Here is a 12,300-nt window from a genome sequence, read left to right on the forward strand (position 1 = left end):
TTACATCTCCCCTGACTCACTGAAACGCCCTGGCAAAAGAGCCAAGCGCAAGCTCTGTCGCGTCCCGCGTGTGCGCAGGGTTCTCCGCGCTGCAGTGTGCTGCTTGCGCGCCGTCCACACGAGCCTGGACTTTGTCTCGGCAAAGCTTCGGCTCACTCGGCTCGTGCAGAATTGGCTTACCGAACATATCTGAACTAAATTATAAATTCTCCCTGACTAAGTTCAGAAAGGCGTGTAATCTGCTGTGCTGGCAAGGCTGTGGGGAAACAGGCACTTGCACAAGCTGCCATGGGGGTACGCGGGCAACCCTGATGGAAGGCAAGGCAGGAAGTCTGCCAAAGTCAAAGCCGTTTCTGCTGCTGGACCCAGGAGATGCTGTGACGCTAAGAGTGAGCCCCGACGGAGCATTTACCCGTGCTGGGTGCCGTTTCCATCACTGCTTATGTGTGAACTCCTTCAGTTAGTCCTCCTAACAACCTGGGGAGGCAGGTCCTAGCATCAGACCCCTTTTACAGGTGAGGAAGCTCAAGCAAAGAGACTAAATCATTTGTCCAAGATTCCCCAGCCAGTAAGAAACCCGGCATCAGGTTCAGAGCTCGCTTACCCACTGTGCCACACTGTAACCCTCTACAGTGTTATCCATTTAAGTATCAACTATAGTGAAAAATCAGGAACAACCTAAAAATCCATCATAAGGGAAACGGTCTATGTGTTACAGTTTTTCTGTTCAAGGGAACACTAGACAGTTGCTCTTTTTTTTAAAAAAATGAAAGTGATATGGACATGTACTGATGTGTTATGATCTCCGAGCTATAAAAATTGAAGTTTAGAAAAAGCAGAGTGCAGGAGAAAACTCTATCATTTGCAGAAAAAAATAATATATTCATAATGATGGCTGCACATGCACAGTACCAAAGGAGATACAAGAAGAGGTAAAACAAAAGAAAGACAGGGAACTGGGGGAGGGGGCATGCTTTTCACCGTATACCTTTGTATGCCTTATGAATTCTGTGCCTTGTAGGTAGGTTATCTTTTTGAAAAGAAAACTCAGTTTAAAAGAACAAACTATACCTGTAAAGTGCATAACAGCTGCCTAATAGAAAACACAGCACTAGATGTTTAATTCTATTACTAAATGTCCACATCGTCTTAAAGCTCTCTTATGCACATTTCTCCCGTCCAGCATCTAGCTCAGAGGCTGGCACTTCTTAGGGATTTCACAGATGACTGCAGAATGAATGAATAAGGTGCATGTTGAGCTGAATCAAGTGGAACTGATACTCATCAAGGTTCCTCCTGCAACTCTATGTAGGAGGGTCTGTACTTCCCCCTGGAACTGAGCTCTCAGAGGGTTCACAGTCTAGACCCAGGAGGGTGGGATGCGAGCCAGGCTTCACGGGGAACCAACCCACGGTTCTCAACACGCACTTGAGGGGACGTTATGATTACTGTTACGCTTCACGGTGGGCAGAACCAAAGACTCCACTCTAGTCCAGGGCCCCTTGATTCCGCTGATAGAGAGGGAGAGAAGATTCAGCTTGACAAGCCTTGTTCTTCTACAAACCATGCAGATAATTACTCAGAAATCTATTTTCTCCGTGGTTTTTGCACATTGATTTTGTAATGATTTTTTTTTTCAGGCATTTTGGCAGCTCTGAGGGGGGGAATAAAAGAGCCCATTAATGCCAGCGTGTGTCAGTGGGGACAACAAAGTGCTGAAAAGGAGAAGAAAAATATCCTTAATTAAAGCAGAAAAAGCTAGAAGTTACCTGGGTCTCTACAATGTTGCAGTGCTGGCAGTCCAGTTCCTGGGCCTTTTCATCACCTCTTGTGGGATGTACCTTATTCTGTTGGATAAATTCTTTCAGCCTTAAAACCTAAAACAGAAGAATAGAAACATTCAGCAATGAAACCACGTCCTATCACCCAGCTGTGGTCATTAATCTGGGACCCTGTTCCCTTGGGCCCATCGGTCCTGGGGACAGTGGGCCACTAGACAAATCCCAGACAGGCTTCTAGAGAGGCCATTTCTAATTAGCTAGTTGCTTAGTCTCTCCAGAAGATAAGTCTGGCAGGTTTACAATATTCCACACTTCCCTTCAAATTTTTCATGTCCACATAACTAAACCAGAGCTGTAGCATGGTTTTCATTGGTTTTCATACCATTCCTGGCAGGCCACCCTATTTCTCTTTCACAAAGTTAGCTGGTAAAAAAAAGGGAACAATCTTTAAGAAGTGCACAGATAACATGAGAGAAGAGTGGCTAAAGGTGCTATCAAAATGTGAAGCCTTAACTATGATGATGATTATTAACCAACTAATTGTAGCAGGTCAGTTAAACAGACTGGTTCCCCTGCTCTAGACTTTGAGAAGAACAAGGCCAATAACCATACGGAAAACCCAGGTGCCGCTAAAATGGATGCTCCTCAGGCATCATGCGGGGTACAGGTGGGGAGGAGAAGGGACAGAGAGAGATAACAAAGTATCTTCCCTGCTTTCAAGGAGCTGTCATCTTACGGGGGAAGCAGATGCATGTTTACAATCACAGCAACATTTAGCAGACACAGGTACAAAATAATAAGAGCATCATTAATGGTGTGTTTGCTCTGTGCCAGGCACAGACCTAAGCATTTTACAGTGTTAACTCCTATAATTCTGCTAACAATTACTAGGAGTAGGTAATACTGCAGAGAACGGACAGCAATAAACTCTGCCCAGGGAATTCTAGCACGGTGTTAAGGGCACAGAGGATGAACAGGAGTCCGTCAGTGGCAAGTTCTTCTCCCCAGTGACACTGTCCACAGCACTTTTAAACTCTGTGAACTTGGTCCCTGGGTGGTTTGGACAAGTGGGCCCAAGAAGAAAACCTCATCATTCAACTGGTTTACATCCAGTCCCTGCCCTGCTCTCCTTCCTGCCTCCAACACGGAGGCCTGATGGCTAAATCCTTGCTTTCCAGGCTGCCACGTAGCACAGATACTACCAATGGAAGCAGGAGTCAGCGGCGGGCTTCTGTGCACGCTTTTGTTTTCCTGATGAAGTGGGTAGGCCTGGTCATCCCTGTCCCTCCTTGTTTCTGGCTCTAACTTTAGACGTGACAACTGGAGCAGTGACAGTCATTCTCACAGCCTAGAGGAATGGGAGCCAACTTCTACGTGCAGTGCCAGGAAACTCTGATACATTTAGGGGCCGTGAAAAGGTTTCCATTTCTTTCAAAATCAGAAGAAACAAAATGCAGCCTGGTCATTTCATCTTTATGGCAGTGCAGTTACAAATTACAATCTTTAATTCTTTTTGATAAAGAAAAGAGCCCAGGAAGGTGGAATTATCTAGTACCCAGGAAACTGATAACACAGCCAGGGACAGGGAGAGGGCGAGACCAAGAGGTCTGCAGATTTTCCGGGCCTGATGTCATTCAGCCACAGAATCAACGCCGACAGCCTCCTGCCTCCTTCTTTTACGCGTGACATTAAGGGCCTCTTTGTTAAGCCTCCACAAATTAGGCTCTCTGTTACTTGCAGCTGAATTTATGCCTCTGAGACAGGCTTCCCGTCAGGCTGAAGTGTTTGTCTTCCTTCCAAAGATGCTATATGTAAGGAAGTCAGGCAAGTTTCCCAAGATTCCTGGCATCTCAGTTAATCAAAGACTCCAGAGCCCAGAGCCATCACCGCCAAGCACAGCTGTTATCTGGGGCTTACCTCCAGCAGTGAGTCCTGCAGCTTCACGCTCAGGGCCGCTTTCTCTTCTTCCAGCTGCTTTATTTCATTTTCTGATTTCTTCTTCACTTCCTCCAACTGTGCTTCTACTTCCTAAATGATGAATGGAGGCATTAACCACACAAGCCACGAAAACACGGACAGGACACACCCTGCCTTACTCCCAAAGGGGTTCAAGGAAACTCACCAGAGTCATAAACTACTATAAGAAAACATAAATTAGAAATACATGAGAAAGTCCAAAGAAAACAGGTGTTACATTCATACCACAAAATCTGATATATATGGGGGGTGGTGTCAAATAAGAAAAGAGAATGCTTGTTACTGATACAACTCTCACAGTTCCACAAATCAAAAAGCCAACTAGATCCAGACGCAGGGAAATGTCAAAAGCAGAATGAAGTTTCCTCTTTGGTCTTCTCGACAGCATCCTCACTTCAGTCAGCATGATGGGATTCACAGGGCTTCTTCCTGCACAGTCCCTCCCCACAGCCTCACAGTCTCAGCACAAAGCAGATCCAGATAAAAGGACATTCTGGAGCCCATGTAAGTGGTGCAGCTGCATTTTAGCTGTGTGATCTTGAGCACATGTCCTAACCTCTCTGTGACTCAATGCATTACTTACATGCTTAGCATGGTTCTAGGTACGTAGTAAGGGATCAATACATGGTACGTAGCACTACTCTTATAGATGCCTACCCTTTCCGATCTAGCTTAGTATCTGGGGAAACTTGGTAAGTGTCTAGAGCAATGGATGAAATATTCTGTTCGTCTTCGCTGAATTTAAGAGATAGTAAGTCATTTATTCCTTCAACAAATATTTATTGAGATCTACCATATGCTTGGCACTGTTCTTGAAGCTGGGGATAAAAATAGACAATATGCTTACTCACCAGGAGCTCACATTTGCGTGAAAGAGGCAGCAAAGTCAACAGCTATAATGCAGTAGATATCATGTTGGATGGTGACAACTGGTTACAGACCTTTATGCTCTAATTGCGAGTAGATGGACATATTAGCAGCTGACATTTACTGGGTGTGTACCATTTTCTAGGTGCTTTTCCCAGATCATCTCGTTGATCCTTATGAAAACCCTATGAGCTAGTAGTATTGTTAAAGCTCATTATACAGATGAAGAAATGAAGCTTGAAGAGGTTAAATGACGTGCCCAAGGTCACACGGCCAGTAAGTGGAAGAGTCAAGATCTGAACCCAGGAAAGGATGACCGCTTGGCTGTGCTTCTTCCCTGCCTGCACGGCTCCAGTTATACATGGACATTCTTCAACAGTAAATACTACAGTACTACACAGTCTGTGGTTGGTTGGACCCAGGGATGTGGAGGAACTGCAGACAGGAAGGGCTTACTACACGTTATACTTGGATTAACTCCCATGTTGTTCAAGAGTCCATGGACGTTATGGCTGATTGAATGTGAGGGATGAGAGAAGTTACGGATTCCTGACTCCTGGATGTCTAACCTGAGCATCTAAAAAGATGCTGCTACTAATCACCTGGGTGACACCTTTACACTTCCTGTGGGGCCGACCCAAGGCCAGACCAGTGGCTCTGGGGTGGCACTTAGCATCGTCCCTGGGGTCGGTCATTTAAAAGAGAAGAAAAGAGGGATGTGATTAGATTGCAATGGTCGCATGATGTGGACACTTAGCCAGCGTATAGTGTCTTCGGTAAATCCAGCGTCTCCTTGTGCGGGGCTTGTTGTTTTGGAGAGTTCATTTTCTAAAGACCGTAGAGAAACTATCTTTTTGTATAAAACAAGTCGAGATAACTTAAGCGACCATCAGAAATAAGGCCTCCCCTCGTCAAAGGTTCTGATGTCTTTGGCTTCACTATTTAGCCGCTCATTCACAGAATCTTCTATTGAACAAAATTTTTGTTTAACGTGCTTATTGGTGCAGACACTCGCTAACTCTGCCCAGTGCAATGAAACCCCCCGCGGGAAAGACTCAGCATAAAGCAGGAGCTATTTCTCATTTGACACAGCCTGATCTCCTAGGGTACACGTGATCAATCACAGCTTCAGCTGTTGCCTTGACAAATGGACCTAAAGGGAAAGAAAATTCCCCACAGATGGAAATAACTGATTTCTGCAGTAATTTCTGGCATCAGTAAGCCACATTTTAGGTGCAGAATAATGTGGTTTACTGTCAGAAAACAAACAGCTGTGGGTCCCCTGCAGAACACAGACTTGAAGGAAGCATGCCCACGTCCAGCTCATTCCAAAGCGACCTTGAGGATTTCAACAGGCAGCATTAACATCCTCTTCCTAACTCAGGTAAAGAGAAAAAACAGCCACAAAGACAAGAACATGAGGAAAGAGATGGAGATGAATGCTTTCAAACATATACACTGCTGCATCCCACCCCGGAAGAAGGCTCCATGGGCTATTAATTTACAGGATCCACAGGGCACTCTGACAAGCTCTGTTCTCATTTAACTCTCAAAACACTCACAGAAAAAGGTTTTACTGCATCCATCTCACATGGCACACATCCAATGGCTGGTAAGAAGCAAAAGCGGGACTCCCATGTCTGGACCGTCCACAGTTACTGGCAATTTAAGAAAATACACATAAAGGAGACACTGTGATGGCAGCAACAAATAAGCCACCAAAGGACATCAAGCAGAGATGTCAGCTGGTATTTCAAAGGGAAACGTTAACTTTTTTCAAGAAGAAAAATTATTATTTGGTATGTATTTATAGTAAAGTTAGTTCATGGTGCAGCTGAAAGAGTAAACCAGTACGAAGTCTGAAATGTCACTCAGAACAGGGAGGCAGAAGAGATAAAGATCTTAAAATTTCCAAACTGCATAAAAACTATAACCCACAGCACAACATTGCAAATAAACTATACCTCAATTAAAAAATATGAATACAGGAAAACACTACAACCTATAGACCCAAGACATCCACTGAACCCCAAACCAGAAAATATAAAGCATATCACATCATGGCATATCACAATCAGATTGTGGAAACCAATGATAAAGAAAAAAAATCTTAAAAGCAGTCGGAAAACAAAAAAATACACTATGCACAGGGGAAAACAGATAAGAGTGGCTACCAACTTTTCATTTGAAGAAAATACAAAAAAAAAAAAAAAGTTGAACAGCATCTTTAAAGTGTCAGAAGAAAAAAAAATTGTTAACCTAGAATTCCATATCCAGCAAAAAAACCTTCAAAAATGAAAGCAAAATAAAGACACTTTCAGACATATAAACACTGAGAGAATTTGCTGCGAGCAGACTGACACTATAAGAAACATTAAACGAAGTTCTTCAGGTTGAAAGAAAATGATGCCAGATGGGGCACTTGAATATGCCAAAGGAACGAAGAGGGTAGAAATGGTAAATCAGAAAATATAAGAGACTTTAGTTTTCTCATTTAAAAATCTTCTCTAAAAGATAAACGACTATTTAAGGAAATAGAGAAGTAATGTAGGGTTTATGACATACATAAAGTGAAATGTATGACAACAACTGCACAAAGGCCATTGGAAGGGGTAAATAAAAATGTGTTGTAAGGTTTGTGCCGTGAAGTACATGTGTATTATATAATAGTAGTCAATGGCAGACAATGATAAAGACACGTTATAAACCCTACAGCAACCGCTGGCATACCATCCCCTCCCCCAAAGAAGGATATCTAACAAGTCACTGGTGGAGATGAAAAAGGGAATATCAAAAAAATATATATTCAATTAATCAAAAGTAAACTTAAAAAAGAGGCAAAAAGAAAAAAGATGTGACAAATAGAAAAAAAAACCCAGAAATATGGTAGACTTAACGATACTTACATTGAATGTAAATGGTCTAAATGACCCTCAAAAGTCAGATTGTCAAGCCGAATAAAAGAGAAGGCCTAGCTATATTATTTGGGTTGGCCAAAAAGCTCATTTGGGTTTTTCTGTAACATCTTCCCCGAATGAACTTTCTGGCCAACCCAGTACAAAAGCACTTTGAATAGAAAGACGCAGTAGGTTAAAAGCAAAGAAATGGATTAAAAAAGACTGCGACCCTAACCATAAAAACGATAGAATGTCTATATTTTTATCAAAGTAGACTTCAGGACAGGAGTATTCCATAATGATTAAAGGGCCAATTCATCAAGACATAATACGCCTGAATGTGTACGCACCTCATAAGCAAGTTTGAATTTATATAAAGCAAAAGCTGACAGAACCAAAAGGAAATACATAAAAACGGACAATTCAAGTTTGAGATTTCAATACTCCTCTCTCAATAATCAACAGAACAAACAGAGAAAAAATCGGTAAGGAGAGAAGATCCTTGAACAACACTGTAACCAAGGTCACCTGATTGTTGTTTCCGAACCCCTCCACTCAAGAGCAGGGGACCCACGTGCTTTCCAAGTGCAGCTGGACCCTCCCTCAAGACAGGCCATCTCCGGGCCACGCAGTAAGATGAGCGAATTGAAAAGCAAAGAAGTGACAGAATCCGCTCTGATCACCAGGGAACTAAATCAGAAATCAACAACAAAGAAATATCTGGAATGGTTCCAAATATTTGGAAATTAAGCAACCTATTTCTAAATAATGAGGAGTATATTTGGAGCTGTTAGAAATAAAAAGTTGACAAAAAATTTGAGAAAATCATTCGCACTCCCACTGTTACTGAAATGAGAGAGCTGAAGCCTAGAGTTGTTGGGGTGACTTATTTAAGGGTTGACGAGGAGGCTGCTTCCCCAGCACAGCGCTTCTTACACACTGGCTCGACCGAGGACGCGAGTGCCTGTCTCGTTCCTCCCACCAGACTGTCAGCTCCGTGCGGGCACAGCTGATTCCTGTATCCCTGCATGGCTCCAAACACCAACATGCATTCAATGCATGATAAATAAACCATAAATGGATACTGGCAGGGTGAAGCCCTGAAGGCTGCTCTCCAAGGCCCAGGACAATGGTTGTTCTGTCCTGCTACACAGACAGAGGGCAAAAGTCAGTGGCTTTGGAATCAGGCAGCCCTGATTCACATCCGACTCATGTGATACTCACGTGACTTCACTTCCCAGGTTCCCCATCTGTGAAATGGGAAAACAGACTCTGCCTGCAGGGCCAAGGTAAGAATTAAATCATGGAGTGGAGAGCTGTCATTCCTTCTGGCTGCCCAGCATCCGATCCTTCTCTGCATGTTTGGGAAATTCTCCACCTGATACAACAGAGCCCTCCTCCCACCACAGAACCAGAAAATGTCAGACTTACCCTCCCAGACTCCCTGGCAATGAGGGCACGGGCACGTGACTGAGACACTCCCACCCCGGATTTCGAAGCAGACGCCATCGACGCATACAAGCTGGAGTCATAAAGGATCTGGCAACGGCACTTCCCAGGGGCAGCAGGGCCACCCATCCTACAGCAGCTCCGACTGAAGGAACTCTCCCTGACGACGAACACGTTCTCAAATACAATGCAGCTGACGCGTAGAGACCGCTCAGCACTGTGCTATCCAATCTGGGAGCCACTAGCCACATATGGCATGTGAGCACGTGAAATGTGGCTAGTTCCACTGAGGAACTGAATTTAAAATATTATTTAATTGTAATTGATTTAAATGTAAATAACCACGTGTCAAGAGGCTACCACACTGCACAGTGCAGTTCTGCAGGCAACATCCAGGGCCCAGTGTTGGGGGTGCCAGCTGTGTAAACGGCAGGTCTGGGCTCAGAGGTGGCAGCAGGGTCTCCTTGTCACTGGCTTAGCTGCCAAGCCCAGTTCCCTGGTTTTCCAGAAAGCTTTTCATTACCGTTTACTAAATTCCTTTCTTGCCTAAACCACCCAGGGTGGGTCTGTGATGCTTGCCATCCAGAATCCAAAGTCATACAAATGAGGTGTAGAACGCAGCAGCATCTAGCACAACTCAGTGGGGGACTCAATAAATCTTTCCACACTTTTCTAGGAATCGACATGGGCAAGTGCTAATTACGGGATGTACACTCTGCTCTGTCTGTGAAGATTAAAAGGTAATATCATCTAATCCCACAGACAGGGAAGGCAGAAAGGCTGTCTGGGTCACTCTAGCCCACCTCCTATAGCGTCTTTTCCAGGTTAAGGTAGCATTCAGGATACACAGCACATTTATACTTAAGAGCCCAAAGAAATGGTGTGCTCTTAACTCCAGAGGGGAAACCGGTGTCTATTTTTAGTCCATGAACACCAGATTTGGGGCCACTTCAAGGTTTAACCTTCCTCTAGTCTGCATGGCCTCATTTATATAATTTATATCCTCTGTTTGTAGAAATGACCATAATTTTTAAAAAGTAAAAAACAAAAACAAAAACAGGAGGGAATGCAACTTATTTCTGCATGATTTCCCAAATGGGTCCATGCCCCTGATGAAAGCCGAAGCAGAACGTCTACCCTCAGAGCCAGGCTTGGCTGACAGGTCACCAGGGCAACCTGTAGCTCCGGGAGCGTGAACGGTCCCTCCCACTGATTAGGGCTCAGGATGGAAAGTGGGGTCAGCGATGTGAGGACTGGGTTTGCGCAACCAGGCGCTGCTCACGGTAGGCGGGTGGGGGGGGTGGGCTGCAGCACGTGCTTTCACTACAGCTGCTCCCCACCCTGGGCGGGGGCAGGAAGCCATCGACTCTGGGAAATTCTCCCAGCACATCTTCACCCCGCACGCCTTCCTCTGGAGCCAGGCTGTCAGGGTTTAACGTGGCTGCACCACTCACTGTCTGTGTGCGTGGATATGTAACATCTTCGCGCCTCCGTTGTCTCATTTCTGAAATGCGGATATGAACACTTTTTGTAATCCTGCTGGAAGATTATACGTGTTCATAAGAATAAAGTGCTTTATAAAGTACAGTGGGCACTAAATAATATCACACGTGACGTCATCCAATGCACGTGGTAACTAATCACAGCCACCACCTATCAAACTTTTACTACATGTTGTGCACTAAGAGTTTATATAAAAAACCATATTTAATGTGCATAACAAGCCCCCAAAGTATTTATCCTTATTTTCAAAATCAGGTTTCAGAAAGGTTAAGTGACCTGTCCGTGGCTGTGAAGTCAGTGAAAGAGTCAGGACCAGGACTCAGGACTAGTCTTTCCCGAGTCCCTTATTCACCCAGCACATATTTCCCGAGCATCTGCTCTCCCCACCACCGCACACTGCACGGCTCAGTGATATGCGGTGACCTCTCAGGAAAAACACAAAGCTTCTTTCTTAGGTTAGAAAGAAGTCTTCTTATAATAATCAAAGCACCACCTTGCTCATAATAATGCTGACTTACTTCACTCTTCTCCCTAAACATTCATGTGCGTATGTTATTTGCTTTCCTCAGCAAATGTGAGGCATAAGGCTTTGCATTCCTTCTCGGCAGAAAGCACCCCCTTTGGTGGGAAGTTGGCACAGTACTCAGAGGCTGAGAAACTTCTCTCCCGCTGAGTAATTAATCACCTGCATCTACCTGGTGCCCATGACGCCACAGGCACGCTGACCTGCTCTGGTTTCTCATATGCATTACCTCGAGTAATTCTCGCAGCTACTCTGTGAGGTGCTATTACCACCATCTGTTTCTATAAATGAGGAACCGGGGGCCCACGGAGTTTCCCTGTGAGGGGCCCAGGTTAAATACCTTGCCGTGCTCACAGAGCTGGAGGGGGCAGAGCTAGGCTTTGAATCCAGGCAGGTCTGCCAGGCCTGCGCGTTCGCTTCATGTTATTTCTGTTTTTCCAGAGTAGACGACTTGACTTTTCCTAAGGTAAACACTCAGATGACACAATTCCACCCCATTCAATGACTCTAGGCCCTACTGTCTCATGGTCTTGGGGTGCCCTGTCTTCTCCAGAAGACTCTGAACTCCTTTTGGTCAGATCTCATACTCGTTGAAATCTGTATACAACAGGGGCTCAGTAAATGTTTGAGGAAGGAAAGAAGAAACAAAAGAGGAAAGGAGGGAGGTAGAGGCAAGGAAAAACAAATGGAAAGGTATCTCTGAAAGGGGATCCCACCTTCTGCAGCCTCTTCCTTTCAGCTTCCACTAACGAGCGAACTGACTTGATTTCTACTGTGTGCTTCTTCACCAAGTCTTCTAGATGCCTCACCAGCTGGTCTTTGAGATGTTTCTTCTCCTCTTCTGTCTGATGTTTGATTTTACGAAGGTCTTCTTCATATTTTTGCTTCATATAGTCTGTCTCAATACACGCCTCTTTCTTCGTCTGTAAAACAGAAAGGGCTTACAAAATTGCCAGGGTGGGGAGAGGAACAGGAAATCGCCATTTCTCTTCCGTGTAACTTCTACCACACTCATTACTGATTTTAAAGCATGTATCACAAAATACAAGGTTTATAGAATGACATGTTTGATATCTATAAGAGACTTTACTTTATCCACCATTGGAAAAGGGCTTTTTGGAGCCGTGTACCTACTGTCATAGGATCAGCTATTTCAGCCCATACTACGGTGGTTTCTAAAAAATGCTTTGTTTGCTCTGACTGGGAACATATAGCGGGATCTTAACCAAATTTCCGGTTTCCCAGGAGCTGATGATAAGGAGCTGGGAGAGCCCTGCTATGTTCTCACTCTCCTAGTTTTACA

General features: G+C 44.4%; 1 protein-coding gene across 1 annotated transcript in view; it reads right to left on the minus strand.

Annotated features, from left to right (window-relative positions):
• FAM184B (family with sequence similarity 184 member B) overlaps positions 1-12,300 on the minus strand; it is a 97,014-nt gene that overhangs the window by 40,813 nt on the left and 43,901 nt on the right. The window contains exons 6-8 of the mRNA XM_057725817.1: positions 11,714-11,920; positions 3,699-3,809; positions 1,770-1,877 (exon numbers count right to left, since the gene is read on the minus strand). Coding sequence (XP_057581800.1) covers positions 1,770-1,877; positions 3,699-3,809; positions 11,714-11,920 — 426 coding nt within the window. The remainder of the gene's footprint in view (positions 1-1,769; positions 1,878-3,698; positions 3,810-11,713; positions 11,921-12,300) is intronic.

This window comes from Hippopotamus amphibius, chromosome 3 (assembly GCF_030028045.1).
Source record: "Hippopotamus amphibius kiboko isolate mHipAmp2 chromosome 3, mHipAmp2.hap2, whole genome shotgun sequence".
NCBI lineage: Eukaryota > Metazoa > Chordata > Mammalia > Artiodactyla > Hippopotamidae > Hippopotamus > Hippopotamus amphibius.